Here is a 27895-nt window from a genome sequence, read left to right on the forward strand (position 1 = left end):
CCAGCACCCACCACCCTGCAGGACCCCGGCTCCCACCACCGGCACCCCCACTGCGCTGGGCATCCCCAGCGCTGCACAGGACACCCAGCACCCCCCCACCAGCTGTGGTGAGGACGCTCTGCAGGGCTCTGGGGATGAGCAGCTCCAGTGTCTCTCCCCATTCCAGGCACCAGCACTCCCCACCCATGAGACCAGCACCCTGCTGCCCAGCATTGGCACCCAGGGGTGCCGCCTGTGCACCCTCAGCTCAGCCCATCGCATGCTGCTGCAAACCCCACAGGAGCTCAGCATGAGGGGAGGGGGCCTAAGGGCTCCCCCCACCAGTGGGCACCTGCACGGCTGCCCTGAGGGGCCATGGGGGGGATCACCTCGAACCCACACTGCCAGCAGCGGGGTGGGCTGGCTCTGGCTCCAGCCCCTGTCCCAGCTGGGCCCAGCTCCGCGGACGGAGGTTTCTTGCTGGAGCCGGCACATTCCTGTTTCCGCAGCCCCCCTGTCCGATCCGGAGGGACCCTGTGGTGAGGGGAAGGTGGCCCAGCAGCGGCCCAGACAGCGCGGAGCCGCGCAGCCCCAGAGCGGAGGTGCCGGCGGTGCCGCGGGGCCCAGGTGCAGCGGGCGAGCAAGCCTGGGAGTGCTGAGGCGCCAGCTCCGGGGGCAGCTCCTCGCGGGCCCGAGCGCTTCCTTCCTCCCGGCCAGCACCCGCGTATCAGCCGGGCAGGGCGGGGGTGACCCTGCTGTCCCCTCCCCAGACCCTCTGTGCCCTGGGAAAGCTAATGGCTCGCTGCCGCTCCCATTGCACATACAACCAGCACGAGCGTCCCCAGCTCCGCAGGGCGGGAGGGCCATGAGGGGCTGGGGGTAACGTGCAGCCTCCAGCATGTCCCTGTGCGCTCAAGGAGGCTGCACGGGGACGGGCACGAGGCCACGGTGGCGTCAGGCTCCCACGGTGCAGAGCCGGGGAGGACGCAGCAGCTTGTGGGACATGGTGCCAGACCCATGCCGGGGGCTCCGTGCCGCCACGCCACGGCGGTGAGCAGGACCCCAGCTCAGGCAGGGCGCTGCGCCCCACGGCAGAGCCAGCACCGGTTTTCCATGGGACACTGGAGGCTGGTGAAACCACATCTGGAGTCTAGACTCAGCGACTCCATGGGCTGGGCCCGCAGCCGCACTGCCTGGGCCCTGCTGCACACTGTTTGCTTAGCTGGAGGTATTTAATTGGAATTAAAGTGGCCCCTCTTGTTTTCGCGGACAGGGCTGTTGGAAAAGGAGCTGTAAGTCATAGAAAACATCTGTAGGAGACTGCAAAGGGTCATTAGATGGCAGAACACGAGGCGCCACTTTTAGTGCTCGCAGCCGACGTAGGGAATAATGGTTCAATACGGCTTTTGTGGCGGAGCTGCCAAGCCGGCAAACACTTTCTATTTATTCTGGCAATGGGCATGGCCAGAGGGATGCTGGATCCTCCGCACGCGGGCAGGCAGGACAGGGCTGGTGCTGCGGGACATGCGGCAGCTGCTGGAGCTGCCCCCACAGCCCCAGCCCCACCGCCCAGCTCTCCGCAAGGACAAGGGACAGCCCACGCTCTTCACCCCACTCTGGGACTGGGGTGCCCCAGCTCTTTCTCTCCTGTCCTGCTCCCCAAGGCTGTGGGGGCTTGGCCCCAGTTTGCTGAGCCCCCCCTGCAGGCGAGGCAGAGCACGTCCCCAAACCACAGGGTTCCCACACCCCAATCCCTGCTCCAGGGTGAGACCTCAGATCAAACCCACCCCAGGACAGGCTGGGGGTCAGCAACTGTGGCCCTAAATCTGGCTGTTGTGGGGGCGGGCCAGGCTGAGGCTGAGCACAGGAGCAGGAGGGGGAAGGGGACGGTCACTTGGAAACAGCCGGACAACGGCCATGGGCCCCACAGGGAGAACAAGGCTGCAGCACTGCCAGACCAGCAGCGCTCCTTCCTTCCTTCCTTCAACATGGTTTAATATGAGAGAAAGCAAATGCACAATACAAAATTTAAAAACCAGCCTGTGGTTTGCGGCCCCACCCGCCTTGTACCCCCATAGGAGGTCACCAGGCAGGGGGGGTGGCGATGCAGTAACATCGATGCCCCACCTGGGCGGCTGCTCCCACACACACAACATGATGCTCTTGCACAATTGTTTCGTCGTCTGTCACTTGCGGAGGGTCTGGAATGGCCCCAGCCCAGCGGCACCGGGCACGGCCCGTGGACAAGGTCACTTCTCCTTCTTGGCGGCTTCTGTCGTCTCTTCTTTGGAGGCTCCTGGCACGTCCTTGGGGGTAGAGCTGTCCTCGTAGCTGGGGACAAGAGGGAGCAGTGAGTGGGGCCAGACCTTGGGGACAGAGATCTGTGCCCGGCAGGGACAGCCCAGCCCAGGCCACAGGTTTGGGGTCTGCCCCGCTGTGCTGAGGAGGGGTCAGCTCCAGCCATCAGCCCCCTGGTGTAGGAAGTCCGATGGGACAGAGCCCAAGTGGGGAGAAGAGCGCTGTGACACCCCCCTAGACATCAGGGATGGGGGGGACCCAGTGAGGGGCTGGTGCTTCCCCCAGCTCTGTGCCCGGCCGTCTGTCTGCCTGTCTGTGCCCATCCTTGCTCCCAAGAGCACATTCGGAGACCCTGGATAGCCCCACGCTGCCATACCAAGCACTGGTGCCGCCAAAGGAGCCACAGCAAGACCAAGAGCAGTGACATCCCCTCAGGGCTTGCTCCTCTGGCTGCAACGCCCCCCGGCACTGTCCCCAGGGCCCCGGCAGACGAAACCCAGGAGCACTGCAGCACAGTGAGGCCAGAGATGTCAAACCCTCTCCCTCAGAGCCAGGGAGAGCAGCTGTTCTGCAGCAATGAGGTGACAGCTGCTGCCTGTGCCTGGGGACAGGGGACAGCCAGGACCAGCCCCTACCTGGCCAGGGCGACAGAGAAAGGGCACCGCGTGCGATTGCTACATGGCACTAGGGCTTTGCTGCCGACGTCGGCGGGGACAGGACAGTTTCTGCTGCATGGAATCAGCCAGGCTGGCCGGCGAGCCGGACACGGTGGGGAAGTGGGTAAGTCTCGGTGTGTGTGGCAAGATTTCAGCAGAGGATTCGTAGCTGCAGAAGAGAAAGGAAGCAGGAGGGACAGAGGGAAGATGAGGACAGAAAGGAGAGGGGGGAGAGAGAAAAAGCAGAAGGGTTTTGGAGGGAGACTGCTGCAAACCGCTGCCATGAGCAGGGACATCTCCACCCAGCTCAGTTGCTCAGAGCCCTGCCCGGCCTGGGATGTCTCCAGGGATGGGGCATCCACCACTCCTCTGGGCAACCTGGGCCAGGCTCTCACCACCCTCAGGGGCAACAATTCCTTCCTCATGTCTGGCCTGAATCTCCCTGCTTTAGTTGTGTCCTTAGACCCTTTCCTGCCACTCGAGAGCAGCTCATCTGCAGCAGCTCTGAGTGGGTTCCCCACTGCTGACCGAGGCAGAGCAAAGGTCACAGCCTGCCCAGGGAGGCTGCCAAGGCTGGGAGCCGCAAAACCGACCCCAATGTCGTCCATCTCTGCTCCATCGGCACCTTCCCCGGGCCTGCAGCACAGATCTGCTTGCTCCCGCTCTCCCAGCAGCGCTGCCTGCGCTCGCCCCTGTATCAGAGCCTGTGAGACACCGCGTGCAGGCAGCTCACGGTGCGCAGGCAGGTCACGGTGCGCGGGCAGAGACCACAGGGGAGGATCAGGGTGTACCAAAGCCGTGCCGCGGAACTACACCTGGCGGGATTCCTGCGGTGGGAGCTGCTGCCCTCCAGGCACGAGTCCCATCGCATCCCATTTCCTCTGCCTGCAGCTGGGGTGACTTTCAGGGGGGCTGGAGCCCGGGGTCCAAAGCTGCAACCCCCCAAGGCTGCTGCGCTCGCCCTGGCAGCACTCAGAGAGCAGCAGCGGGCAGCGCTTTGCTGCCAGAGCAGCTTGTGCTGATGCTCTGTGGGGGCATTAGCCCCCAGTGCCCGGCTGCCAGGCTCCCTGCTGCCAGCAGGGCCGGACTGACAGCTCATCTCTCCCCAGTTTCCCAGTTTCCTGGTGCAGGAGGTGCCGGTGCTGTCAGCTGGTGAGTCACGGCACTGGGGAGAGCGGCTGCGGGATCCCAGGTGCACAGGAAAGCCGATCCCAGGACAGGCAGCGCCTGCAGCAGTGAACATCAAAGGCCAGGCAGGTGCAAGGGGGCTGGGGAGCCGACCCAGCTGAGAGCCGGGTGGGAACATGCAGACCTGTGTCTCCCAGGGGAGGGGGGGGACTGGGGCTCCCCGCCATGCCCCAGACGGGTGCTGGTTTCCCTCTGAGCAGGCTGGAAGGTTTGGGCAGGAGTACCCCCGGAGCGGGGAGACTGGGGTGTTCACGGCCCTGCTTTGGGATGGGTGTTCCCTTCCCTCCGCTGCTTCAGCCATCCTCAAACTGGGCCACCACCACCGAGCCTCGAGCACAGCGCACAAACAGCTCCTGGAGTGCCTGGCCAGGCTCTGCGCGGCTCAGAGGGGACAGTCCAGGCAGGAGACCAGAGCTGCCTGCTGACAGCAAACAGGCAAACACCTGGTGCGTGGCAGAGAGGGGCCGCAGAGCAACAGCACTGCACAGCCCCTTTCTCCACACCTGCCATCCCCCGGGCAGGACGACTGCTGCAAACCAGGATCCTTCACCCGTGCCGGGAGGCCGGGATGTGCTGGAACCAGCCCTGGCTGCTCCGGCAGCCAGATCCGGCTCCGTTCTCCCCCACCCACAGGCCCTGGGACACAATGACCAAATATCTCAGCACCAGGTGTGCGGTCCCACCCTCCCCAGCCTGCCAGCGCACGGGAAGAGCTTGTCACCGGGGTGGAAAGCGATACTAGATGCTGCTGCCTGTCGGTACCGCAGCAAAGCTCTCACGTGGCTCCAAGGAGGTGGCTGGAGCCAGGGCTGGCGTGTACGGACACAGACCCGCTCCCTCCACCCGCGCACACACCCAGAGCGTGCCCAGATGAACCTGTCCCTCCAGCTGTGCCCAGGCGTGGGAACATCTGCACACTTCACGCGTTCCAGCGCCAGGGGCTAAACAGCTCCGGCCCCAGCTGAGGCTCACCTGAACATTTCAGTTACTTCTCCCTTTGCCAAGGCCACAAGAAGCGGGAATCCGATGCATGCGGGGACCAGGTACAGGAGGGCAGGCTGGCGGGAAGGAAAAACAACTGTTAAACCACAAATCAGCCCTCAGGAGGAGTGCGAAGCAATCTGTCTCCTCAGCACCTACGACATCTGTCACAGGGCTACACAGAGGGTAAATGCCCCAGAAGCAGCTTTCAGAGCTGAGATACAGCTGCAGCAGCACAAAGCCCGTGAGGTCCCAGCAGGCCACCAACACACCAAGGGCCCCATGCAGAGCAGTGACAGCACCCAGGGTGCTCCCAGGGTCCCTCTGCAGCGCGGAGGGTGGGTCTGCAGGGGCAGCTTGGTTGCAAAAAGCCACAAAAACACAGGAGAACCCAACTGAGGTGCTGCTGTTGGAAATGCAGCTGCCCGAACCAGCCTTGCCCCAAACAGGACTCTGCTCCAGCCAGGCACACAAGTTTTGGGCAGGGAAAGGTACTGGATGGCACTGGAAAAGCAGAGCCAAGAGAAGGAATGCAGCTGCTTTTTCCTGGCACAATGCAGGAACCTCGCAGCCAAGCTGGTGGGTCCCGCCTGGGACGTGCCTCTGCGCGGCGGAGCTCACCTGGGCATGCTTGAAGATGTGCATGATGAATATGGTCAGACCCAGCCCAAAGATGTAGGCCACAAAGCTGGTGTAGAAATATGTGTGCGTGTTCTTCTTCAGGCTGTAGGGAAAGGGAGGCCAGTGACTGAAACGGAGTTAGCCCAGTGCTCCCAGACACACCCAGCACAGGGACCACCACCAGCACAGCCCCCAGTGCTGTGGGAGCGGGGTGGGACTGGAGGGGGTGACACCTGCATGAGGGGCTGGGACACGCGATCCTGCTGCTGGGGGGGAAGGAATCGGTGCTGGCGCCCAGGGAGAGGATCCCACCTCCTTGGGGAGGCCCAGCCGTCCCTGGTGCTCAGCCCATGCTGTTTTCCGCAGGACAGGCTGCGGGAACAGGGACTCCCAGCAGGTGCAGGCGGGATGTGGGTGGAAACACCTGGAAGGGCTGGGCCAGCCCGGAGGGTCTGTGTGACAGCAGCGGGGCCACCCCACTGTGGTCACACACACAGCCCGTTCCCAGCAGCTCCTCCGCCAGCAACTTTCGGTGTGTGGCAAGTGCCGAAAGCTGCACCCCGGCGGTGGGAGCAGCTTCCCTGCATGGGAAGGAGTCGCTTCCCCCAGCCCTGCGGCAGCCAGCACTGCCCGGCACCGATTTGCATCCACGTGAGCGCTTCCCGGGCCCCGGCACCCTCGGGGTTTTCCCACGAATTCGCAATTTCCCCTCGGTGTCACAGCACAGCAGCTCTGCCTGCTCCTCTGCAGTGCCAGGGAGGCTGGGGGGGCCGTTATGTGCTGCTGCCCCCCGCTGTGCACACGGCAAGGCCCGTGAGCTCAAACAAATCACCCCAGCGCTCGGGACACCCCCACAAAGCCAGTCCTGCTCACACCTACTCTTCCAAGAGCTTCCCCTCACCCCCAAGCCCCGCGGGGAGCACATAGCTGTGCTCCTGCTTTCCCCTTTTTCCTCTACAAAAGCAGCTCAAACATTCTGCAAGATCAAACCAGGCAGAGCCCCCTCCCTGCTGCCTACTCACCTGATGTCAAACCGCAGCAGCAAGGCAATGAAGATCCCTGCGGGGACAAAGGGACAGTGAGAGGACAGCAGGCTGCAGGAGCCGGGCAGAACCCGCAGCGGCTCCGGGGCCATGCCCGGGGTGACAGTGCCCTCTCGTGGCACAAGGCACCGGGACAGCATCCGGACCTGCTGGGACACCCCCCAGCCCCGGTGGGGACCCGTGGGGCTCTGGCAGGGCCAAGGACAGAGGAGGGACCTGCTCAGCTCCCGCAGCCCCTTCAGAGGGACAATCCCGGCCATGTCCCCCCTCTTCTGTCCTCACCTGGAATGACAATGTCGCCCAGACCCAGCATGGCAAAGTTGTCAGCATCCAGCCCCTTCTCCAGCAGGTCCTGAGGGAAAACCACTGCGAGGGGCAGAGACGGGGACAGGGAGGGGGACAATGAGGGGGCGTGTTTGTGCCAAGCAGAACTCAGCACCACTGGGCCTGGCAAAAAAGGACCGGAGCAGGGCAAGACCCTTGCCCTCAGCTGGGATGGAAACGGGGATTTGGGGCCAGCCCCGTGCACAGGGTTCAGCCCCAGCTCCCAAACCTCTGTGTGCTCCACAACTGCACAAATTCACCTCTGCTGTTTTTTTGGGGGAGTTTTGATTTGGTATTTTTAAAATGAGGTGAAATTGCCTGCTCTGGGGATGCAGACTATCCCCTATGCAGAGACCCTGCCCGGCTCCCTGCGGGTCGGTGACACCAGCAGCAGTCTAAGGGGGCACTCCCTGCACCCAGCCTACCTTCTGAGCCACCTCCCAAAGGAGGGGGGTGCACAGGACAGCCCCTGCTCCAGCGCACGGAAAATCTACTCACATTTGATCGGGGCCTCGAACGATTTGGCCACTGTCACCATCACGTTGGTGCCAAAGACCTAGGGGCAAGCAGAGGGGTGGGGGGTAAGCACAGCTGCACAGGGACATGCACACGCTCAGCTATGGCCTCATCTTGGGGCTCGGAATGCCCTCACTGGCAGAAAATAGCCAAAAAGTGGCAGAACCGTGGGCAGAGGAGGCCTGCAAGGGACCCCAGCATCCAGGGGAGAGCACAGGGGCACAGTGAGAGGGTCTCCACCTCAGGATGACCCTTCTGTGGGGCTCTGGTGACCCACTGACTTGCTGGGGAAATTGAAGCAGGAGACAGCGGCAAAGGGAGAGCAGTGAGGGTCGTGCTCTCACTGTCCCCGAAGCACCGGGAAGACACGTGCACCCCAAGCAGGGCACGAGGCACCAAGTGTGCTGAGTCCTCTCCAGCTGAGTGCAGCAGAGGAAGTGGCACACGGGCTAACGAACCACAGAGCTGTTAACGAGCCTGTGAAACAGGCAGCGCCGGCTAAGTATGGAATCACACACAGTAGCCAGGCTTAAATAAGGAAGGATTAGGCAGCTACAGAGCTGCTGGACAAATCGCATGGTGCACAATGCTCTCAGACTTTTTGAAACCCAGTAACTCAGGAGGGGGATACAGTGGGAAGGACTGGGGAATGGGGACATGACACGGAGAAAGGAGGATCCCATTGGAGAGGAATCAGAAAAACCTCAAAATGCAGATGTCGAGGCTCTGCACAGGCTGAGGGAGAGGCTGGAGGCTTTCCAGGGTTCAGTCCCCTGCGCAGGAGAGCAGAAGGATGCTAAAGAAGCTGGCAGGTGACAGAGGTGAGGCACAGCCCACACAAACAGGATCAGCGCACCCCAGAGCAGCCTTGTCCTCCAGCTCTGCCAGGCACTGGGAAGAGCTCGGCTGGGAACACGAGTCACCAAATGGGATGCGCCGCACACCCAGGTACCCCACAACAGCCCTGATGAGATCCCTGCCAGCCCTGGGCTCTCCAAGCCAAAGATTAAAAGAATAAACATTTGCTGAGCCACGTTCTGCCCCGTTTGATTCTGTCATCATCCCCACCACACCCTTTTTGGCTGACAAAGTGGAAATCCTGACTACAAACGTGCGTCCAGCCAGCCTGCTGCCTCCAAAGAGGCACAACACCCCGTGCACGCCTTCCACCAATGGCTGCGTCTCACGTCTGCCCTGGGGAACGCTCCCATTTACCCAGAAGACATCGTAGATGAAGAGGCCTCCAAGCAAGATGCAGCCGGTGCTGACGTTGTTCAAATGCAGCAGCTCCACCCCGTTGAGGGAGAACGCCAGCCCAAAGAGGTTGTTGGCGATCCAGTGCTGAGAACAGCAGGAAAAGGAGATTTGGGTCCCACCGCACGTGCTGAGCCGTGGCCTCAGCCTGCAGGCGCCTTGTGCGGAACTGGGCCAAATCCAGCCTGGTCCCTGGTCCTCCTGAACAGGGCTGGGGTTCCCTCACCTTCCTCAGCAGGTACCAGACGCCCACAACGCTGCTCAGGGCCAGGCACACGAGATCCTTGGTGTCAAACTCGTAATTCACTATTTCTGCAATAAAACCGAGAAGTCAGATTTTGGGCAGCCCAGGCAGCTCCCCACTTCCCATGCAGGGCAGAGACAAGTGACTTTACAGCACGGGGGACACAGAGACACAGCCCTCATGTCCCAAACAAGGGGACTGTGTCCCCAGGAATAGCCATGCCCACAGTAAACACGTGCAGACTGACTGTGAGCCAGAGCTGGGCCTGGCAAGGCCGGACCTTCCCCTCCAGGCAGACCCTGCCACATGGACGGCATCTGCCATCCTGTCGGCAGCAAGGAAATTGGATTCAGACACTGGCTGAGGCAGGGGTGGCAGAGCTTCTCCGTCTTCCTGTACCAGTTAACTCCTGCTGCTATCTCTAGATGAAGTTTTCCCTTACCAGTAAAGCTATGGGGCAGGAAACTACCAAAACATCTAACAGTGTGAAGATTTGAATCAGATCAGCTAAGGCAGCACAAAAAAGTCGGTACTATGCTGCCCAAGGAGCTGAAATAAAGGCAGCACATTTAATAGTGGCCGCAGCTCTGTTCCTGGAGTGCTCAGGGATCCGTTTCTGGGGTTTCGCTGCCAGGCAGAGGCAGCAGCAAGAGAGGGAGCTGCTGGCGCAGGATGGCGGAGGAGGCAGCCCCAGCTCTGCACAGACACAGGGCTCACGCCAGCTACAGAAGCGCAGTGGGAGCAATAGGCAAGTCTGTGAGAAGGTGGTTTCAATGGGCTGAAAGTCAAAACACCAAGTGCGCAAGAAACAGAACACTAAAGGCAGAAACATTCAGTCCCCCAGAGAGACCAACATACCCTCCTTGCTGTCCCCGGAGCCCTGGGTGAAGAGCAGCTGGTACTGCTTGTTGGGGAAGTTTGCGGGGAAGAATCTGTTCATCATGGGGCTGAAACAAGAGGTGCAGGGAAGGGCTGTTGGACAGAAGCAACGCAGGACTTTGTCCTCCCCAGAGAGATACCCTGCCCATGTGTGACAATCCCCCAAAATTCTCCAGGCACAGAGAAGTCAGGACCCAGCCCAGCCCCTGTCAGGTTCCCTGTGCCCCCCAGGCACCGAGTGGGTCTGGGCACCCAGAACTGGCTGTGCCAGCCCCAAACTGCCCTCCCACAGCACTGGGAGCAGGGACGAAGCCCCAGCCACAGCACCGGGAGCAGGGACGAAGCCCCAGCCACAGCACCAGCCCAAGGAGAGCACCTGGTCTCCAATGCCCAGACCTCAGGAAACAGGAAACCAGTTTGGCTTTTTCAGTTACTGAAACAGCCTGAACTTCAAAACCTCATGCCAAGCATCGGAGTGTGAGCTGGGGGACGTTTCCGTAAGCTCCAGCTGCCCATTCCAGTCGTCCCAGTAAGGGGAACAGGGACACCAAGGAGCTCTCCCCTCTGGAGAGCAGTGAGGACTGTGAGAAGCCAGAGCAACTCCATGGGGCAGGGCTGGCCTTGTCCCACACCAGTGGCCACCCACACCCCCGCCAGCTCTCCCAGTGAGGCTGCATAGGGTCCCAGATTGCCAGGACCGCCGGGACTTCGGTTCTGCCCTTGGCTGACCCATCAGGAAGGGTTCACAGCAGCTCTGGGCCTCCCTGGAGAACCCTTCACACCTTTTCTGAGGGAAAACACGCCATGACCTGGGACTCGGTTCTGCCACAAGGCAACTGTGCTCGAGAAACCCCAAATAATCTCCACGCCCTCGCAGAGGAGGCAGCCCTGGACACTCTGCCCCAGTCGCACCCCTTGTTCTGCTGTACCTGATGGTGTGGGACAGCGCCAGGATCCCCAGCACAAAGAAATACATGGAAAGCAGGAGATTGATGTACTCTTGAGAGAATATCTGCAAGACAAAGCCAGACAGTACGGGTCGGTTACTGCAGCGCCCGCCCCATCTGCAGCACTTCACATTGCGCTCGGCAGCTGCGGTGTCGGTGCTCCAGGGAGATGAGGAGAATAGCTGGAATAACCCAAATTCTTGCACCGCTGATGGGAAATATGTTGGAAATAGCCGCCTGCTCACAGAACAAGCACAACGGGACTGTGAGTTGTTGCACATCTACAGCCGCTCGGGTCAAAAAATAACTCATGCCCTGCAGGAAGGAGGACAGAGCCCCTCAGCAGTTCTCCAGAACCACTCCGTGCACAAATGGGCTCTGATTTACCCCAAGCTATTAAAATTCAGGTGAGAACTGACGCCCTCCTGCTTGGTGACACTGAAGAGCTTGAGCTCTGCAGCCTTACACACTTTCTGTCCCAATGCTAAGGGCCCCCAACCAGGGGAAGCCAAAAATGGAGTCAGCCCCATTTCGGGAGCTCCTGACCAGGTTGGGAGGAGGAAGGCACCAGTGTCACTCACTTACTTTAAAGAAGAGGTAGAGCCCCAGCAGGGTACAACTGGCCACGATGGGAAAACGAGCAGCATCTCGGCTGGTGATGGTCTCTGGCATGTCTGAGGAGTTCTGGGGAGGGAAGGAGAGGACAGGAGTGGGTCAGCCCCTGCTCCGGGTTCCCACCTGCGCAGGGCTGAATGGACACAACGAGCGGGGCTCCGCAGCGGCTTTGAGAGGGGCTGGGCACCTGCTGCCTCCTGTCATTCCCGGAGCTGGGGCTGTGTCACAGGCAGAGCCTGAGGTGGAAAAAGCAAAACCTCGCAATTGGCCCTCCAAGGGCTGCCATGACTTACAGCTTTTTTCCTCTTGGAGGAGGGAAAAAGAAAAAAATTTCTGTCCACTGCACTGGCGTTGTTCCTTTCTCCCCGAGCCCCGAGGGGAGCCGGGTGCCCTCGCTGCGCACACCCCGACAGCCTCCCCATCTGTGCGCACCATCTGGCCATCACCCGCGATGACGTTTCTCTCCCATCGCCTTTTCATCCCTCACCTTGCTCTTGGGAGGCTCCTCATGCCCAAAAGCTCCAGATTCATAAACTCTTTTTGCCTTCTGAGACACCTTGACATCAGCTGAACCAGCCCCTTTCCAACCCGCCTCCCACGAGAGACCTTCAGCTTTCAGAGGGGAGGCAGAGGGCTGCCCACTCCCCCGCCCAGACATCTAATCTCATGCAAACACCTGTGGCCAGCGCCGGACTGAGCGCACACGAACAGAAACCCTTATGCAAAGAGATGTTTGGAAGGAGCAGCAGCTTGTCCCAGGCTGCTGCCCAGCAGCGCCCAGCAGCACAGAAGTGTCCAAACAGCCACTCGCTCCCTGCAACGTGAGGGAAGAGAAATCCACCCCCCAGAACCACGGCCAGGCCCTGCCCGCAGCCCTCTGCTGCCAGGAACCCACTAAAATCAGCTGAAACCCCTGAAGCGGGAAATAAGGGCAGGCAAAGGGCTTTAAAAATCTGTAATAAATCAGACAGTGTAAAACCGCCCCTTCTCCCGAGCTTCAGGAGCCAAAGTGTTGGGATTTAAGTCCCATCTGCTGTCCAAGACGCACAGCAGCTCAATGGGCTGCAGGGTCAGGCAGGGGTGCAGGCAGGGGTGCAGGTAGGGGTGCAGGCAGGGGTGCAGGCAGGGGTGCAGGCAGGGGTGCGCTGCAGCAGCCTGGGGGCCAAGCCCAGCCCTGCAGGTCTGGGAAGCAAAGCCACAGAGTGTCCCCCCAGCACAGCGTCTCTCCTGGGAGCACAGGGGTGGTGACGAGTTCTACAGCACTATAATTGATGGGGACAGCGAGGATGGGGCTGAAGGAGAGTCCGGGGGATGCCAGACCATCCCGCCGGGGACCCCTGCGGCCACCTCCGGGTCTCTCTGCCCCTCCAGGGCCGGGGCCCCGCAGCCGCCGTGGGATGCGGTACCCGGGGGGACCCGGGCGCGTGGGAGGCCCCGGAGGGTCTCCCGGGAGGGGCGCGGGGCAGCCCCCGCCGCCGGGCACGGGCTGGGGGGACGCGGGGACGTCCCCCGCTGCGGAGGGGGCGGCTGCCCCGGCGCGGGGAGCCCGGGCGGCCCCGGCGGTACCTTGCTCTTGGCGCAGCTGACGGAGCGCAGCGCCCCGAAGAAGATGGGCAGCAGCGCCATGAGGACGAGGCTGCCGTAGGCCAGCGCCATGCCCTCGGGGGTGGCGGGCGGGCGGGCGGGCGCGGGGGCGCCGGGCCCGGTGCCGTTGTGCGCCGCGGCCTCCTCCATGGCGGCTGCTCCCCCCGCGCTCCGCTTCCGGCCCGCACGCGACAGGGACACGTCCTCTTACCGACCGGAACTCCGTCACGCATTGCGGACGCTTAACCACGCCCCCGGCAGCCCGCGCCGCGTTGCTAGGAGACCGACAGCGCGGCTGGGCCCGATCCCGGGCCCGATCCCGGGGTTCCCCGGGGTCCTGCATCCCCCAGAGCGGCCGCGGGCTCGGGCCCCGCTCGGGACCGGTCTCCAGGCTGGCTGCTCGCAGCCGGACACGGCGGCGGTGGAAGGCCCCGGTGCGGGAAGGGCGGGCGGTCCGAGGCCGATGGGACGGAGCAGGGCCCGTGGTCCCGCCGAGGGCCCGTCCGCCCCTGCGTGTGCTCAGGCCGCCTCAGCCGGGGATGACCCGGGTTACGGCCGTTTATCCCGTGCCCGAACGGTCTGTGCCGCCGAGGGGGAGCACGTAAGGGCAGCAGGTTTTGGCCACCGGCCTGTACCTCCCTGCCCAGCCCCTCGGTGCGAGGAGCGGGCGGGAGCACCGGGGGCTCCCAGCGGGCACTGGGGGCCGCTCCCCGCAGGCCCCCGGGCCATAGGCGGGAAGGCGGCGGCTTCAGCCACCCTCAGCCCCAGCGAGTCGGGGGCTCCCAGGCTTCTCCTCCACCCGTCCTGGGTCCTCCTGCCTTCCGCCGCTTCCCGAGGACCCTCCCGTGCCCCCGTTCCCAGCCCACCCACGGCCACGCTCCGTTAAAATGTCTCACAAATGGCAGCAAACTCTCCCTGCCGCTGGAGCGGGGCCGGGGCTCTGCTGGAGCGTTAGCTGAAACGTATTTTCCTCACAAATGTCCCCCCTTCCCGAGCCGCCGGCAGCCTGGCCGTGCCCCGACCCCCTCACCCTCCTGTGCCGGGGCAGAGACACCGGCGGGGGTAAAAACCGAGCGAAGTTAAACGGCTCTGCCCCTAGTTTAGGTCCGAGCCACGGGCAGGGGAAGGGAAGGCAGCAGGGATTAAAAAGCAAGTTGTTGATTTATTTTTTAATGTTTTCCTCTTCTTTTTTTTTTTCAAAAAAAAAAAAAGGATCTATTTCAGGACCGGGGGTGATTCATCGTTTGCTGCTTCAGGCGAGGGCAGATGGAAAGGCCCCCCTGGGAGTGCCGATGTCCCTCTCTGCGGGGCTGGCCCCCTGCCAGGGATGCTGTCCCCTCCCTGCCACCAGTCCTCCCACAAAGAAGGATGGGCAGCGAGGGCAGCAGCAGGCAGCAACCCCGATTAACTGGAGCAGCCGCATCACCCCGAGCCGGGGAGAGCCCGAAGCGCAGGCTGGGGGGAAGCAGCTCCCGGCGTTTTAGTTAAACCAGAACCTGAAGGAGCCCCCGGCCCCGCCGTCCTGCCTGTGGGCACCGTCCCTTCGGGCCTGGCGGTGGATGGGGAGCCGGGGGGGCTCGCAGGAGACGGGAGAGGGGACTGGAGGAGGAGGGGGCAGCGGCTGGACCCCCGTCCATCTCCGTGTGCCCCGGGGTCTGGCCGTGGCCCGCCCAGCGCTGCCCGGGCCCGGGGCTGGCTCAGCGCCGGTGCTCAGCACCCTCCTCCGTCCTCCCTCGCTCCGTTTCCCAGCACCTCGCCTCGGCTTCCCCTTGGCCTCTCCTCCCACTCTCCAGCGCGGCCGCATTTTTCTGGGTTTGAGCTCATTCTTTCCACTCCCCTCTCTGCCGGCTGCCAATTTTCCATCCCGCGCCCCCCCCGGCCCTCCCGCCGCAGGGAAGCTCGGCTGCAGCTGCGGGAGGGACCAGCGGCAGCGCGGAGCCCCCGGCCCCGCTGTGCAGCCCCCGGCCCCGCCGATAGGCACAGGGTGAACTGCAGCATCGCGTCCCGCAGCACCGAGGTGCGGGGAGCTCCGGGCCTGGGCCCCGGCAGAGCAGCAGCGGGGAGAAAGCAGCAACGGCTCAGGGAGGCTCCGAGCAGCATGAAGAAGCCTGAGCGAGCTCCCCTGGTCCTGGGGACAGAGCCGGGGAGGAAGAAGCCCCCGCTGGGGTTTGCTTCTGCGGAGAGACTGTTTTCCCATGGGGACAGTGTCCCCTTTGCGCCGGTGACCCCCTCTCCAGCTGCACAGCCCATGGGTCCCCACGCCCGAGCCGCGAAGCGAGCGGAAACTCCCGACCCGACCCAGGGAGAGAGGGCACCGCTGATCCTCCCTGGCACTGGGCCCGGGGCCGCCGAGCCGGCTACCCCGCGGCGTCCCAGCTGCCCGCCGGCCGCGCAGCCGAAAAACAACCGGCAGAGCCCCCGCGGCTCCAGCGTCACCTCCCCGGGTGCCCGTGGTCACTCGCTGCAGCCAAGCACGTCCCTTCCCGGCTGTGCCCCACTGCTCGGTCCCTGCACCGGGAGCCACAGAGCGCCCGGCTCCCTGCCCAGCCTGCGGCTCCCACGGTGCTCGGGGACAGAGAGCTGCACCGCAGCACAGCTCAGCCCTTCCCAGGGGGTTTCTGGAGCTGGCTGGAAGGTGCAGGAGGATTGGGGGCTTCTGCCATCGCAGGGGACGATGCTGTGACCACTGGGTGAGGGACAGAGACTTCTGCCAAAGGGGGATGAAGGCTCTCCCTGCCCTAGGATGTTTTGCCTGGCAAAGCTGGAGCAGGAGGCAGGTTCCCTGCCATAGCTGTGATTCAGGAACTGGGCTCTGGGACACAGCTCCCTGCAGCAGGGACCCAGCAGAGACCAGCACCTCCCTGATGTGGTTTATTCTGCAGATCAAGAGTTTTCCCCATTGCACCAGTACAGAGATAGAAGAAAAACCTCAGTCTGAGAAGTGCTGGTGTCAGGGAGATATAGCACAAGTCCTGGTGCAGAGGGGCCAAGGGCACCAGGCAATGCTGCCGGTGCTCCCCTGGCTCCTCTCCACAGCGGGGCTCTGGGATATCCTTGAGGTGGACACCACAATGGTGCCCTCGCCTGTCCCTGCTGCCTCGCGAAGGACAGCCACCACACGCAGCAACAGCCACACTCCTGCTAGCCTCCAGCCCTGCACTGGGGCACGGCCGCTTCTCACCTCCAGCTCCTCAGCAGCCTCCATAATCCAGAATCCCACCTCCCCAGGTGCAGGTCCCCGTTCTGCCCTCTGCTCCATGGGTGCAGACCTGGCCTCACTTGTCCTCTGTCTTGCAGGGGAGGTGGCTGGATCCAGAGCACCCTGGGCATCCCTCAGCACCCATAAAAACAGCTCCACGTCCTCAGCATTGCTCTGGCCATGTCTGAGCTCTCCATGGAGTCACGGGCCACACTGCTGGTGGAGAGTCCCCAGCCCATGTGTGCAGAGGGTTGGGAAGGCAGCGTCTCTCAGAGCACGGACAGGTCATGGCAGGACTTGGAGCGGGCTTTGAGGGTCACTTTGCTGCTGTTCCTGGTCATCAGCCTGTCGAGGAAGCGCCGCGCCCTCTTGGTGAGGCTCTCCTTGCGCTTCTGGCGGGGCGCGGGGTGTGCATGGGCCTCCTTTCCCCCACGGCGCAGACGGATCTGCCGCACCACCCCCTCGAACAGCTCGGCCACGTTGTGCTGCAGAGCTGCCGACGTCTCAATGAACTTGCAGTCAAACACCACGGCGCAGGCACGGCCCTCTGCAAGGGAAGGGCAGGGAGGGGACATGGCCCCGCTGGCACCCCAGGTGCTGGGGGACAGGTGCTGCTGCACACAGGGCAGCAGCTGCATGTCCAGAGGAGGGATGTGGGGAGGGGGACCTGTATGGGGAGCCTGGAAACAGGGACCCCTTGGGGGTCCTCACCAGCCAGACCATCCCCAACTGCTCACCTTCGACAGACACCTCGCGGCAACGCACCAGGTCAGATTTGTTCCCCACCAGGATGATGGGGATGTCCTCAGCCTGCCGTGCGCGGCGCAACTGGATGCGCAGCTCTGAGGCGCTCTCAAAGCTGTCCCGGTCCGTGATGGAGTAGACGATGACGTAGGCGTTCCCCACCTGCAGGCATTGGTTTCGGAGCCAGCTGTCCTCACCCTGCCACCGCATGGGGTATGACATGTCACCACACTGCAGGGGCTGGTGGCAGCCCTGACTGCTCCCGGGGGACAGCAGAGCACCCTGGCACCAATGGGACCTGCCAGCCTCCACATCTTGGGGAGCGGATATGTGGCCCTATCAGTAAAATGGTGATTAAAAGCTTTTGGCTTTGGGGGTGTTTGAAAATCTCCTCCTCTATCAGGAACAAATTGGGGCTGTGGGCTCAGCTTGGCTCAGGGGGCTGAGGCTGCACCTCCCAGAGCTGCCCTCAGCCATGCAACCCTGGGCCCAGCTGGGAGGGAGGTGTGAAGCAGTGGTGGAAATAAAGGGCTGTTGTTGGGGCGTTATTGTGCTGGGGCATCTCCAGAGAGCGCAGCCCCACGTGCAAAATGCAGCCCCAGCCCACGTGGGCACTGCGCCCACATGCACAGCCCAGGCACCAGCTCCATCCTCGCTCCCGGGGACTGGTCACTGCTGGGTGGCACCTGTGGGAACACTGGGCCCCAGCATGGAGGGAGGCAAAGGGGCATTTTGAAGGAGACAGTGATGGCAGCACTGGCATTTCTGCCCAATAGATGCCTCCGTGCGCTGGGCGGAGGGAATGCCCCATGCCAGGCTCTCGAGGCCACTGCTCTGCCTGCTGGAGCACGTGTCCTGGCTGGCAGCGCCAGCTCACGCGGACGTGTGGGCTGGCACTGCACTCTTTCCCCACAGCCCGTTCCTCCCCCCGCCTGCCCCTTGTGTGAAGGACACCCTGTGCTCTCACGGCTGCTCCTGCACCCACGGTGCCTTGCCACGAGAGTCCATACCAGCAAGAACACGGCGGGCAGGCTCCCTCACAGGGAAAGGTGGGCCAAGGGGTGGGTCAGAGATGTGACCCCAGTCCCTATCTTGAACAGGGCTCTGCGGTGAGGGCAGTGGTGAGCCCTGGACATGGCTAGGCAAGCCCCAGGGAGATCTCTGTAGAGGTCAGAGGCCTCGCAGCAGCGGCTGTGCCCGTACAATGTCCCCTGGGCACGTCCCAGCAGATGCAGTGCCATGGGCTCCCTGCAGCACCCAGCCCTGCCATACCCGCTGCTCCGGCTCCCAGATGTCCATCACCAGCAGCGTGGTGTCCTCGCCATCCACGCACAGCGTGCGCTCGTACGCAGCCACTGCAAGACACCGGGAGAGCCCAGTTGGTGTGGCACTGCCCAGGCACCGAGTCTCGGCCCCAGCACCAGTCTCCTCTCCACCTCAAACACGGGTTTTTCCGATCACGGGGCCATGCATGCTGCCCAGCCACGCGCTGCCTTCCCACCACCTCCTCTGGGCCCTGTGGCAGGTGACCCCGCTGCTGAGGGGACCCAAACAGCCCCCTGCGAGGCACCCACCTCCGTGCTGCTCCAGCAGGTCCCGCTCCTGGACACCAGCGAAGAGGTTGGCCAGGCTGGTCTTGCCCACGCCGGGGTCCCCCAGCAGCACCACGCGGTACAGGGGCTCCCAGGAGCCAGAGGAGCCCGAGGACTCGGAGGACCAGCTGGCCCGGGATGCCGCAGCACGGCCGCCCGGCTCGGACGCGGACTGGCCAAGCTGGAGGTGACCGGGCTCAGGCTGCGCAGTGGCCCCGGGCAGCCCCGGCCGCGGGAGGGGGGTGCTGGCCCTCCTCCGCAGCGGGCTCTTGCTCCCGCTCTGCGTGTTCAGGGTCATCGGCGGCACCGAAGGCAGCGGGGCTGGGAGAGGCCGCCCCAAGCGGCCCCGGCTGCCCGCGCCCCCCGGCCGCGCCGCTCCCGGTGTCGGTGCCGCTCCCGGTGCCCGTTCGAGCCGGCGGCACCTCGGGCACAACTTTCCCCGGGACAGACTCGCCACCGCCCGGCGCGGGCTTTAAACCCCGGGAGGTGGAGCCCCTCGCCGCGCCCGGTCCCTCCCCCCAGACACACCCCCGCCCGCACCGGCCCCGGCCCCAGCCCCGGTACCCGCCGCTCTGTCCGGTCCCCGAGGTCCCCGCGGGGCTCCCGGTGCCGGGGCACGGCGAGTTCCCCCGGGGCGTGTCCCCTCGGTCCCGGGGAGCAGCGCGCGGGGGGCGATCGCCCCGGGACGCCCCGGCCGGGATGCGCTGCCGCGGGCGGGGGCTGCGCCGCGCTCCGCTGTGCCCGGGCAGAGTCCCCCCACCGCCCCGCTCCCCACGGCCGCGCTTCCCGCGCCCCCGCCCGGCTCCATCTCGCGGCGGCGGGGGCCAGCGCACGGCTCCGCCGCTTCGCCAAGTAAGGAGCGAACCGAGGCCGCTCCTGCCCGGTGCGCGGTGCCCAGAGGGGCCGTGCGTTGCCGGGACCCGCAGTTCCGCCCGAGCCCTGCTCGGCAGATGCCGCAGCACCAAGAGCCGGTGATGGGAAGCGCGACCGGGGCCTCTCTTGGCACGGGCAAGCAGAGGAGCTGGTTTTATTTGAACTGGTCGGTTGGGCTGGAGCAGTGCACGCACCGCTGGTGCTGCACCAGACCCCGCCATGCACCAGCCCTGTGTGGGCACCAGTCTGACCCTGCACTGGGACACCAGTCTGGCCCACACTGGGACGCACTGGCAGGGCCTCGGGGCACCAGGGCCAGTCCCAGGACACCCCTCACAGTCACAGCACAGCGAAGGGGAGGCCCCTTTTGGCTTCAACCCCTCTGGCGTTACCACAACCGTCAGGCCACAGGTGCAAGAGGGCTGGCAATGTCTCCCCGGGTGCTGCGGTCACAGGGCTCACCCCGTGCTCCATGCAAGCAACTGCAGCCAGTGAGCACAGCACAGCCCACACGAGTCAGGAATGATGGTAACACCTTTATTGCACCACATAACCACATTCGCGAGTCCCCAAGGCGGGCTGGGATGGAGAAGTGCCGACGGGAAAGCAGCAGTTCCTCGGCACCTCATCTGAGCCCTGCCGTGCTGCGCATTGGGCAAGGGGCTGAGCATCCACTGAGCGGCTCCTCCTCGGTGGGGAGGCTGAGGACCACCTCAGCATCGGGCGTGCACCTGAGCAAGAGAGGGGAGTTACGACAGGCAAAGCAAAGAGCAGGAATAAACCGCTGTGCTTCAGCCACTTTGGTGCGAGAAGGAGAAGCTCCTGCCTGGCCAGGGTGGAGGTGGATGACTGCTCGGGTGCTCTGTGCAGCCCACCCAGGGGTCAGAGGCTCCCCAGGGGGTGGGTGGGGGGAAGTGAGCCTTGTGTTCGCTGTGCCACTGCCTCTGTGTCCCCGGGGCCCGTGGGGAGCACCCAGTGGCTGGCTCGGGGACACAGGACAATGCTGTGGGATCAGGGGCAAAAACCCTTGAAAAGCAGCCGAGAGTTGCTGTGCACAGCCCCAGTTCAGCAGGAACCAGATCCCAGCCCAGCCTCCAGCTCACCCCAGCACTATTTTGCTTTTCGGCTCAGCCTTCATGGTCTGCCCTGGCCAGTAAACACTGCCTACAAAATAAATCAGCTCTGAGCCCCAGCCCTGCTCCACGGCCCTTTCTGAGACCATGCTTGTGACTGCGAGACAGGCTTGGTGCTCACTGGCCTTCCCCGCCAGGCAGAGCCATATGTAACCCCGGGGCTCCGAGAGGGAGAGGAGTTAAACCAGCTGCCCCTCACTGTCAACCCCACAAGACAAACAGAAGCGGAGAAAGCCCGTCGGAGCAGCCAGGTACATCTGCTTTCTCGCAGAGACAGGACAAGCACAGCAAGCTGGGCTTGCTCAGGGCTGCACTCATCCATCTCCGTCTGAGCCCAGGACAAACTGTGCATCCAGAGTGTCCCCAGCGCGGGGCTCAAAGCTGCTGCTGAAATCCAGCCGGGGCCCCTGGAAGCCAGAAGGTTTTTAAAGAGAGAAAACTGAAGTGCAGATGGGAACAGATATGCAGGGGTCACAGCTCCTCTGGGCTCGCAAAGGACCCGAGGAGGGTCAGCAAGAGCCCTGCGCTCCCGCACACCCTTACGCTTCCAGGCTGAGCACAGATTTGGGCTGATTTTTGCTCCTTCAGGAAGTAAATCCGGTGTCAGGAACCAAAGGGTTAATTAGAAAAAAAAGCAGGGCCGGTGAAGTCGTGTGAAAAGTTGCAGGGAGGTCAGTGGGAAAGGGCTGAGGGATGGCGAGCGGGCTCTGGCACGGGCTCCCGCCTGTCAGCGCGGGTAAGCACCAAATGCCTGACTTGTGATGTTACAGAAACTTTCCACTTGGGCCTTCCTGCTATTTTTAACTCTCCTCCCAGCCACCCTCAGTAATCCCAGCCCCACCAGATGTCGAGCCTAATTAATTCCCTGTTTTTATCTTTTTGTTGTTGTTGTTATCGGAAAAAAACCCTAAGTTGCACTAATCCATCACTCGCCCCTCCCCGTGGTCTCCTGACACGTTCCAGGTTTTCCTCCTGCTTCGGCTCGTGCCTCCACAGTGCTGCAGCCATACTGGCTTCCAGCTAAAACCCCAGGCCTAGAGCAGGAAATCTGGACCCTGTTGTTGCCCGCACCACCACTGGTTTCCTGGGTGAGCATCTGCTTATCCCAAGGGATGATATTTTCACGCAAAATAACCCCCGCAGGCATGTGAAGTGCAGAGGAGCTGGGGGCTGGCCCACACCTGCAGTGATGGGACGCGCTGGAAAGGAATGATTCCATTAACAGACGTCTCTGTGCCAAGAACAATTTGTATAGGCAGTTGCTGTAAATAAAAGTGCATATGCACACTGTTCTGCACACAACTACAGGTTTCGGGTGACAGCATACTCAAGATTCAAACATCTTTGACCCATTTTTTCTCAGGTTTGTACCCCTGGTCAGTGGGCAGCACAGAAAGCCGAGGTACCTCAGCAGCTCTGAATCATCTGGGATTTCTGTGATTTGTCCTCGCTGCCGCGGGACAAGGGGCAGTGTTACAGCCTCAGCCTGTCATATGTCCAGTGGAAAACAGCCTGTCACAGCTGAGTGCTGCTGAGCGTCAGCCCACAGAGCTGGTCCTGCCGGGTCTGTCCCTGCGAGGAGAGCCCGGTGTTCCCGTCACTGAGCTGGCAGGGCCTTCTCCCCATCCATGCTAAGCAAGGATTCACCTTGTGCTTTGTAATTCTTACCTCCAGTACCGGCAGAGCACACGCTGGCAAGCGGGAGTGGGGATTACCCACAACCTGCACTCTGGAAGTGATTCGTTATCAGACAACTGGGGCGGGGGAGGAGCAGGGAGAAAGATCATAAAGTTTTGCCACTTTTCTGCCAGCCAATGCCATCGACACATTTTTTTTACATATCAGGTGAAATAGCTGCTCGTCTTTGTTCTCCCAGTGTGCTGCTGTCATTTCACACAACCAGGTGGGCAAGACCTGCCTCGCCAGGGATGCTCCTTGTTCCCAGCTGCTCTTAGGCAATACTACGAGACCTGCAGCATCTTCCCAAGCAGAACCCAATGTAACTGCGAGGTTATTCCCCAGGCTGGGTGTAGGTTTAACAGTGACATCTGTGGAAATGACGGGGTGAGGTTATTAGCACCCAGTGCCAAAGGCTCTGCAAGCCAAGGCCACAGAAAAGGGCTGCGTGTGCCCACCGAACAGCCTTACTTCGGTCTGCAGAGAAGAACGTCAGCAAAGATCATCTCTCTTGGGTCTCTTGCACTCTGGCGGAGTGTCTGGATGCTTCTCTTCAGCTCGCCAATCTCCTTTTCCAGGTCTTTATTAGCCTGAATGAATTAAATTTCCAAGAGTTCTTTACTTTGCAAGAGAAGCAGGAGTTTTTTGGGTATTTTTTTGAGATTTTGCAAACAGCAGAGCTAGAAAACATCCGTTGTACAAGGAATCCTCTAACAGGCTCCCTGAAATACCTGCTGGATGGCTCGTCCTCAGGATGTCTCAAGTGCCCACCAACTCCCGTGGAAAAGGAAGGCAACGTACCCCACTAAGGCAAAAAAATCCTGAGGACGGGCAAGGGCTGAGGGTGGCCGGCTCTGCCACACTGCGCTGGCTCTTCCCCAGCTCACTCACCTCCCTCTGCCTCAGTATTTCACATTGCAGAATGTAGTTGTTTATCATCATCTGCTTCAGGCCATCCTGGTGCAGCAACATCTCCTGTGTGGGTGAAGAGAAGAAAACCAGCTGAAGAAACTTCCCAGTAACCACCAGCATGAAACCCCGCGACTGCTGAGTGCCAGCCCTGGCCATGTCCAGACACGTCACTCTTCAAGGAAATAATCTCTGCTCGAATGAGGTTTGGGTTCTGCCTCTCCAAAGAGACTGTCCCTGAGATCACATCGTGCTGGCTGTGGAACGAGACTGAGGAACTCAAGAGATCCAGTTCATTTTCCCAGGGAAAGCTTATTAATATTGCTTGGGTTACTTACATCGCCTGTCCTCACAAAATCACCTGTAAAAGGCTACAGCAGTTCTGCACCAGAGCAGGCTGTAAATTGAGTCAGTAATTAATGTTTTCTTAGCGCTCTCAAGCTGCTGACCCAGGAAGAGGGCTAAGCATGTCATGCGAGCAGGAACAGGGCAACAGGAGTTCCTCCTATTTTGGGAAGAACGACAGCAGTCCCTGCTCAGTAGTGCCGCATATAGTTTAATTTCCTCATGAATTTATTACAAACACATGTGCGCTGCCACAGCGGTGTGACAGCCAATTAGTGAAGCAGCTATCTAAATAATGTAATAAAACAGGGACTGTAAAAGCAGGGTGAATGTTGGGTCACAATGCACTCACCTCCACGTGGCAAACTCTCAGGAGCAAGTCTGAGAATGTTTCAACTCATGAGACTAGAGCAGCAGCTCAGAAACGTTTCTCACGTCCCCTCCCAGCCTGACAAGCAGCCCCAGGATGGCACGGGAGGGCAGCAGAGATACTCTGTCACTCGGGGCGCCGGCTGCACCGTGCTATTGCCAATGGGCAACATGTGGCAGCCCCAGCCTTGTCTCCCAGCTCCCAGAAACTGATCTCACTTGCTGAGATGTTCACAAACCTCCACGACTTTCTGCAACATTGCCTCTTGTTCCGCCTGTGCCTTCTCTTGCAATTCTTCCAACATGGCCTCCACCATTTTTTCTGTCTTTTCTATCTCCACCTGAGGACAGTGGGAAGCAGTGCACAGAAACAACAGGAGCGTTAGGCAAGACAACCATGGTGTTCCTTCCTCCCTGCCCTCACCTTCCTCCCTGGGAACACTGTGGGGCAGAGAGGTCTCAGCACCTGCTGGTGCTTCTTCAGGTTCTCGATGCTATGCTGCAGAAAGACGATCTTGACATCTTCTTCCAGATAGTGCCCGTTGATGTAGTGGCGCAGGGTGCTGAGCTCCTCCTGGAGAACCTGAACCTTTGCTGTGGCTTCCTCCAGCTGCTGCTGTAGCTCTGATTGAAAGTCAAAAGAGAAACTCTCAAGCCAGGGATTCCAGAGCCTTGCTTCTCCCTTAAGCTGAGGGGTCTGTCCTCCGTCTGCCTGAGCCCTTCTCTCTGCAGAGATTACACACCTGGTGGGGAGCAGGAACGGCCAATGCAAGTCATCCCCCTGAGCAGATCCTGACCCGAGGGGACAGTGCAAAGAGCTGCCGAGGAGGGGACACTTCCCTCCCCCCGAGCACGTCTGCTGCTGTCACAGGGCTCAGTCCCTCCTGACAGGCTGACGGGAAGATCATTCCATAGAGCAAATGGGATTCATTTTCAGAAACTGAATTGTTTGACATTTATAAGATCAACACAGTGTCTTTAATCTAATAAGATGGAAAGCAAAGATAACATGGTGCACAGACTGCATTTCATAGCAGTGTGAGAAACTCACCTCCCAGGTTCTTTTCCAATGTTTTTTCTGTTTCCTGGAGCTCTGCCCTTGCTGTATCCAGCCGGTTCTGATTGAGGGTCTGCACCATTGCCTGCACGCTCTGCACAGGGAGAAATCCAGTCACTCTTCATCCCACAGAGCTCTGAACCGTCCCCCTGCTCCATCCCTGACCAGCTCACATGCTGGCACTTGCATTAGCAGCACAGAGGAACCCATCGCTGTGGCTGGTGCTGCTCTGGGGAGCAGAGCGGTGCTGCAGGAGCCAGCTGCAGCCAAGGACACTATGGGGGACGGGTTTGGGGTGTTACAGGGGTGACTACTGGTGCTTGGGACAGTTACGGCCAGGGTGCTCTCGCGGCTTGCAAACACAGGCACAAAACAAGAGCATCTTGCAGGATCTTTGGGCATCAGAGAGCTCCTCCAGGACTGGGGACGCTCCAGTCACATGCAGTGCAGAGGAGGGGACCGGGCAGTGCCTGACCCTTCTCTAGTCCTAACAACTCATGGGAAATTCTGTGTTCTGCTGAACTGGATCTGTTGGTCTGCCCCAAAGCCTCACCTGAAATGCTTCGTACTCCTGCAGCAGGATCCTGGCTTGCTTGGCAGTGCTGTTGTCGGTGTGCTGGATGTACCTCGTCAGCTGACAGTTGGTCTCTGCCAGGCGGGCACCACGCTGCTTCAGCTCCTCGATGGCATTTTTCTTCAGATCGATCAGATGCTACAGGCATTTGTGGATTAAAGTGTTGAGAATGCACCAGTCCTACCTGACCCAAGTTTTATTACCGTCATCTGCCATCCCCAGGACATTCCTGTTGCAGGGTAACAGCACCAATAAGGCCCTGACCATCCCGACATCACACAATAAACCTCAGCCAAGATGCTCTGACTTCCCCACACAGTTCATTCCTGTGCCCACCTTCCTCACTGCCAGCTGCAGGATCCCCGTCTCTTTTATAACCACCTTTCACCTACCAAAAATCTGCAGCCATGTCCTCCACCTCAACCTTCTCTTTGCTACACTGAGAAAATCTGATACCGACAGTCTTTTCCAACAGGTCATGCTTCCTAAATCTCATCCCTCCTACCACTACAGCCTGGAATCTCTCTTGGTTTCTCTTAATTCCAACAATATCAAGGTTGGATTTCACCAGCACTAAGCAGAGCAGCATAATCACCTCCAGTGTATTAATAAATAAACACATGCCATTTTGCAAGCGTGAGTCAGACTGCTAGAATTTCTTCCATAAAGGCCGCCAGGGTAACTGTATAGATTTGCTACCTACATCCCAGCTCTGGATGTTTCTCTCACATACCGTGGTCATTTCGATCTCTTCCAAGACTTTAGCTAATTCAGTCTTCCTAAGTGCTAATTTCTTGTCAGCAAAATTTGTGGGTTTCTCTTGGGATGATGGTGTCTCCAAAGCCAAGGTTTTTTTTTTACTCAGCGTAAATGCAACTGGTAAAACAAAAAAGAGGTGTGTGTTCATTTCACAGTCCAGCTTTAACACATCTACTCTCTCCTGTCATATGCGGCTGAGGGAAACATAAAAGAACAACGGAGCGACTGAATTCAAACCTGCAGCCCCAGCAAAAGCCGCTTGCAGTTACAGCCCAGGAGCCACCTACAAAGCGCTCCCTGGCCTTTTCTAGTTCTCCCCCTTTATTCTCAGCACTTCCCCTTGGGTAATTTTCTTTTTGTGGCTTTTGCTGAACATCTCCCAGCAGAAAGCGCTGGGCTAGTACGAAAGCAGCACTGGTGGGCAGAGACAGCAGGGTGGTGTGTAAGGGAATCTCTCCCAACCTGGCTTGTTCTTCTCCCCTTTCTTCTTCTTGTCCTCGACGGTGTGCGGTGGCAAAGTCACCTTGCGGGCTGGAGATTTCCACTCCTCTGCTTCCTTCTGCCGTTTGCTGTGATCCTAAACTCAGCACAAGCGTAGCACAGAACAGGTTGGGAGTCAGAGGAGATTTGTGAGCAGACACCTCTCTGCCTCGACCCCCAGATCTGACCCTCAGATCTGAGTTCCCTCCACAACCCCACAGGGCTCCCACGTGCCCCTTTGTGCCCGTCACCAGCAGTGAGTCCCAGGCCTGTTTGAGAGACACTGTATTTACAGCCACAGTGCTGTAAGTGCCAGAAACCCCACAGGAACAAAAGACTTACTGTTCCCTTGGACTGTCCCCCAACATTTGCACCCTGTGCATCCATCTCTGCGCAGGCTCTGGAAGGAACAAGTGTCACCCCACGTGGGGGCTGAGCCCACGGCCCTGTCCGTCCCCATGGACCGGCTGCTGTGGGTCCAAAGAGCACAGAGACACCCCCCGGGCTGTGGAGTGGGTGAACCCCAAGTTCGCCGGTCCCCCCTGCCCCGCGGGGAGCTCCTGCCCACCCCATCCCCCTGGGGGCTTCTCCTATGGGGACACCCCCGGCCCGCTCCTCTGTCCCACTGGGAGCCTCTCGCGGATCCCCCGTACCCCACAGTCCCCCGGGGCTCCCCCCGTACCCCGCGTCCCAGTCTCCCGGCCCCGGGCCGGTCTCCATGGCGACAGCGGGCGGGTGCGGGGACCGGGCGGGGCCCGCGCGCACGGGAAGGGGCGGAGGAGCGCCCCCTGCCGGCTCCGCCCCGCCGCCGCACGGCGGGAGTCCGGGGGCAGAGGGACGGGACCGACCGGGGCGGCATCCACCGGGCTGGGATCGACCGGGGCGGGAGCCGGGCCGGAGCGCACAGCTCTGCGGGACGGGCCGCTCGCGGAGCGGCAGGGGCCGGGAGGGAGCCCGGGGGATGGCGGCCGCGGTGCACGGGGCCAGCGGGCAGCGGGGCAGCCGCCGCACGGCCGCTCCGCGGCGTTCGGTGCTGCGGGTCTTGCCGCGCTAAC

At 61.3% G+C, this 27895-nt stretch overlaps 3 protein-coding genes across 5 annotated transcripts; all 3 read right to left on the reverse strand.

Moving 5' to 3' along the window:
* Positions 1-1953: 1953 nt before the first annotated feature.
* Positions 1954-13312, reverse strand: HM13 (histocompatibility minor 13). Of its 2 annotated transcripts, XM_065645804.1 has the most exons (13): positions 13112-13312; positions 11516-11614; positions 10913-10995; positions 9963-10051; positions 9087-9172; positions 8822-8947; positions 7589-7646; positions 7049-7132; positions 6746-6782; positions 5724-5826; positions 5094-5179; positions 2913-3102; positions 2224-2310 (listed from the first exon to the last, which is right to left on the reverse strand). In XM_065645804.1, exons 1-12 carry the CDS (start codon positions 13277-13279, stop codon positions 2952-2954), a joined length of 1170 nt encoding a protein of 389 aa, XP_065501876.1. In that variant the 5' UTR covers positions 13280-13312; the 3' UTR covers positions 2224-2310; positions 2913-2951. The 2 variants fall into 2 exon arrangements, with proteins under 2 accessions (XP_065501877.1, XP_065501876.1); XM_065645805.1 differs by lacking the exon at positions 2913-3102 and having other exon boundaries at positions 1954-2310.
* Positions 13313-15118: 1806 nt separating this feature from the next.
* Positions 15119-19095, reverse strand: REM1 (RRAD and GEM like GTPase 1). 2 transcript variants are annotated; one of them, XM_065645551.1, is made up of 4 exons: positions 18647-19095; positions 18345-18427; positions 17066-17234; positions 15119-16875 (listed from the first exon to the last, which is right to left on the reverse strand). In XM_065645551.1, the coding sequence occupies exons 1-4, from the start codon at positions 18960-18962 to the stop codon at positions 16598-16600; spliced, it is 846 nt and encodes a 281-aa protein (XP_065501623.1). In that variant the 5' UTR covers positions 18963-19095; the 3' UTR covers positions 15119-16597. The 2 variants fall into 2 exon arrangements, with proteins under 2 accessions (XP_065501623.1, XP_065501622.1); XM_065645550.1 differs by having other exon boundaries at positions 17066-17270.
* Positions 19096-20162: 1067 nt separating this feature from the next.
* On the reverse strand, positions 20163-27560 carry C15H20orf96 (chromosome 15 C20orf96 homolog). The gene is made up of 11 exons (XM_065645549.1): positions 27523-27560; positions 27183-27240; positions 26823-26937; positions 26335-26477; positions 25581-25739; positions 25022-25121; positions 24437-24594; positions 24210-24311; positions 23149-23322; positions 22819-22937; positions 20163-20268 (listed from the first exon to the last, which is right to left on the reverse strand). Exons 1-11 carry the CDS (start codon positions 27558-27560, stop codon positions 20163-20165), a joined length of 1272 nt encoding a protein of 423 aa, XP_065501621.1.
* Between the last annotated feature and the right edge of the window lie 335 nt (positions 27561-27895).

Source organism: Caloenas nicobarica, chromosome 15, assembly GCF_036013445.1.
Source record: "Caloenas nicobarica isolate bCalNic1 chromosome 15, bCalNic1.hap1, whole genome shotgun sequence".
Lineage (NCBI taxonomy): Eukaryota > Metazoa > Chordata > Aves > Columbiformes > Columbidae > Caloenas > Caloenas nicobarica.

Coding starts and splice junctions, on each gene's coding strand:
- HM13 (XM_065645804.1), bottom strand. CDS start 13,279: ATGGAGGAGGCCGCGGCGCACAACGGCACCGGGCCCGGCGCCCCCGCG. Junction 5,827..6,745: donor CTGCTGCGGTTTGACATCAG/GTGAGTAGGCAG, acceptor CTTTCCCTACAG/CCTGAAGAAGAACACGCACA. Junction 3,103..5,093: donor GAAGTAACTGAAATGTTCAG/GTGAGCCTCAGC, acceptor TCTCTTCTGCAG/CTACGAATCCTCTGCTGAAA.
- REM1 (XM_065645550.1), bottom strand. CDS start 18,962: ATGACCCTGAACACGCAGAGCGGGAGCAAGAGCCCGCTGCGGAGGAGG. Junction 18,428..18,646: donor CCTGCTGGAGCAGCACGGAG/GTGGGTGCCTCG, acceptor GGTGTCTTGCAG/TGGCTGCGTACGAGCGCACG. Junction 17,271..18,344: donor TCTGGGAGCCGGAGCAGCGG/GTATGGCAGGGC, acceptor ATGCGGTGGCAG/GGTGAGGACAGCTGGCTCCG.
- C15H20orf96 (XM_065645549.1), bottom strand. CDS start 27,560: ATGGAGACCGGCCCGGGGCCGGGAGACTGGGACGCGGG. Junction 25,740..26,334: donor AAGAGATCGAAATGACCACG/GTATGTGAGAGA, acceptor AAATGCCTGTAG/CATCTGATCGATCTGAAGAA. Junction 24,312..24,436: donor ACCTGAAGAAGCACCAGCAG/GTGCTGAGACCT, acceptor CACTGTCCTCAG/GTGGAGATAGAAAAGACAGA.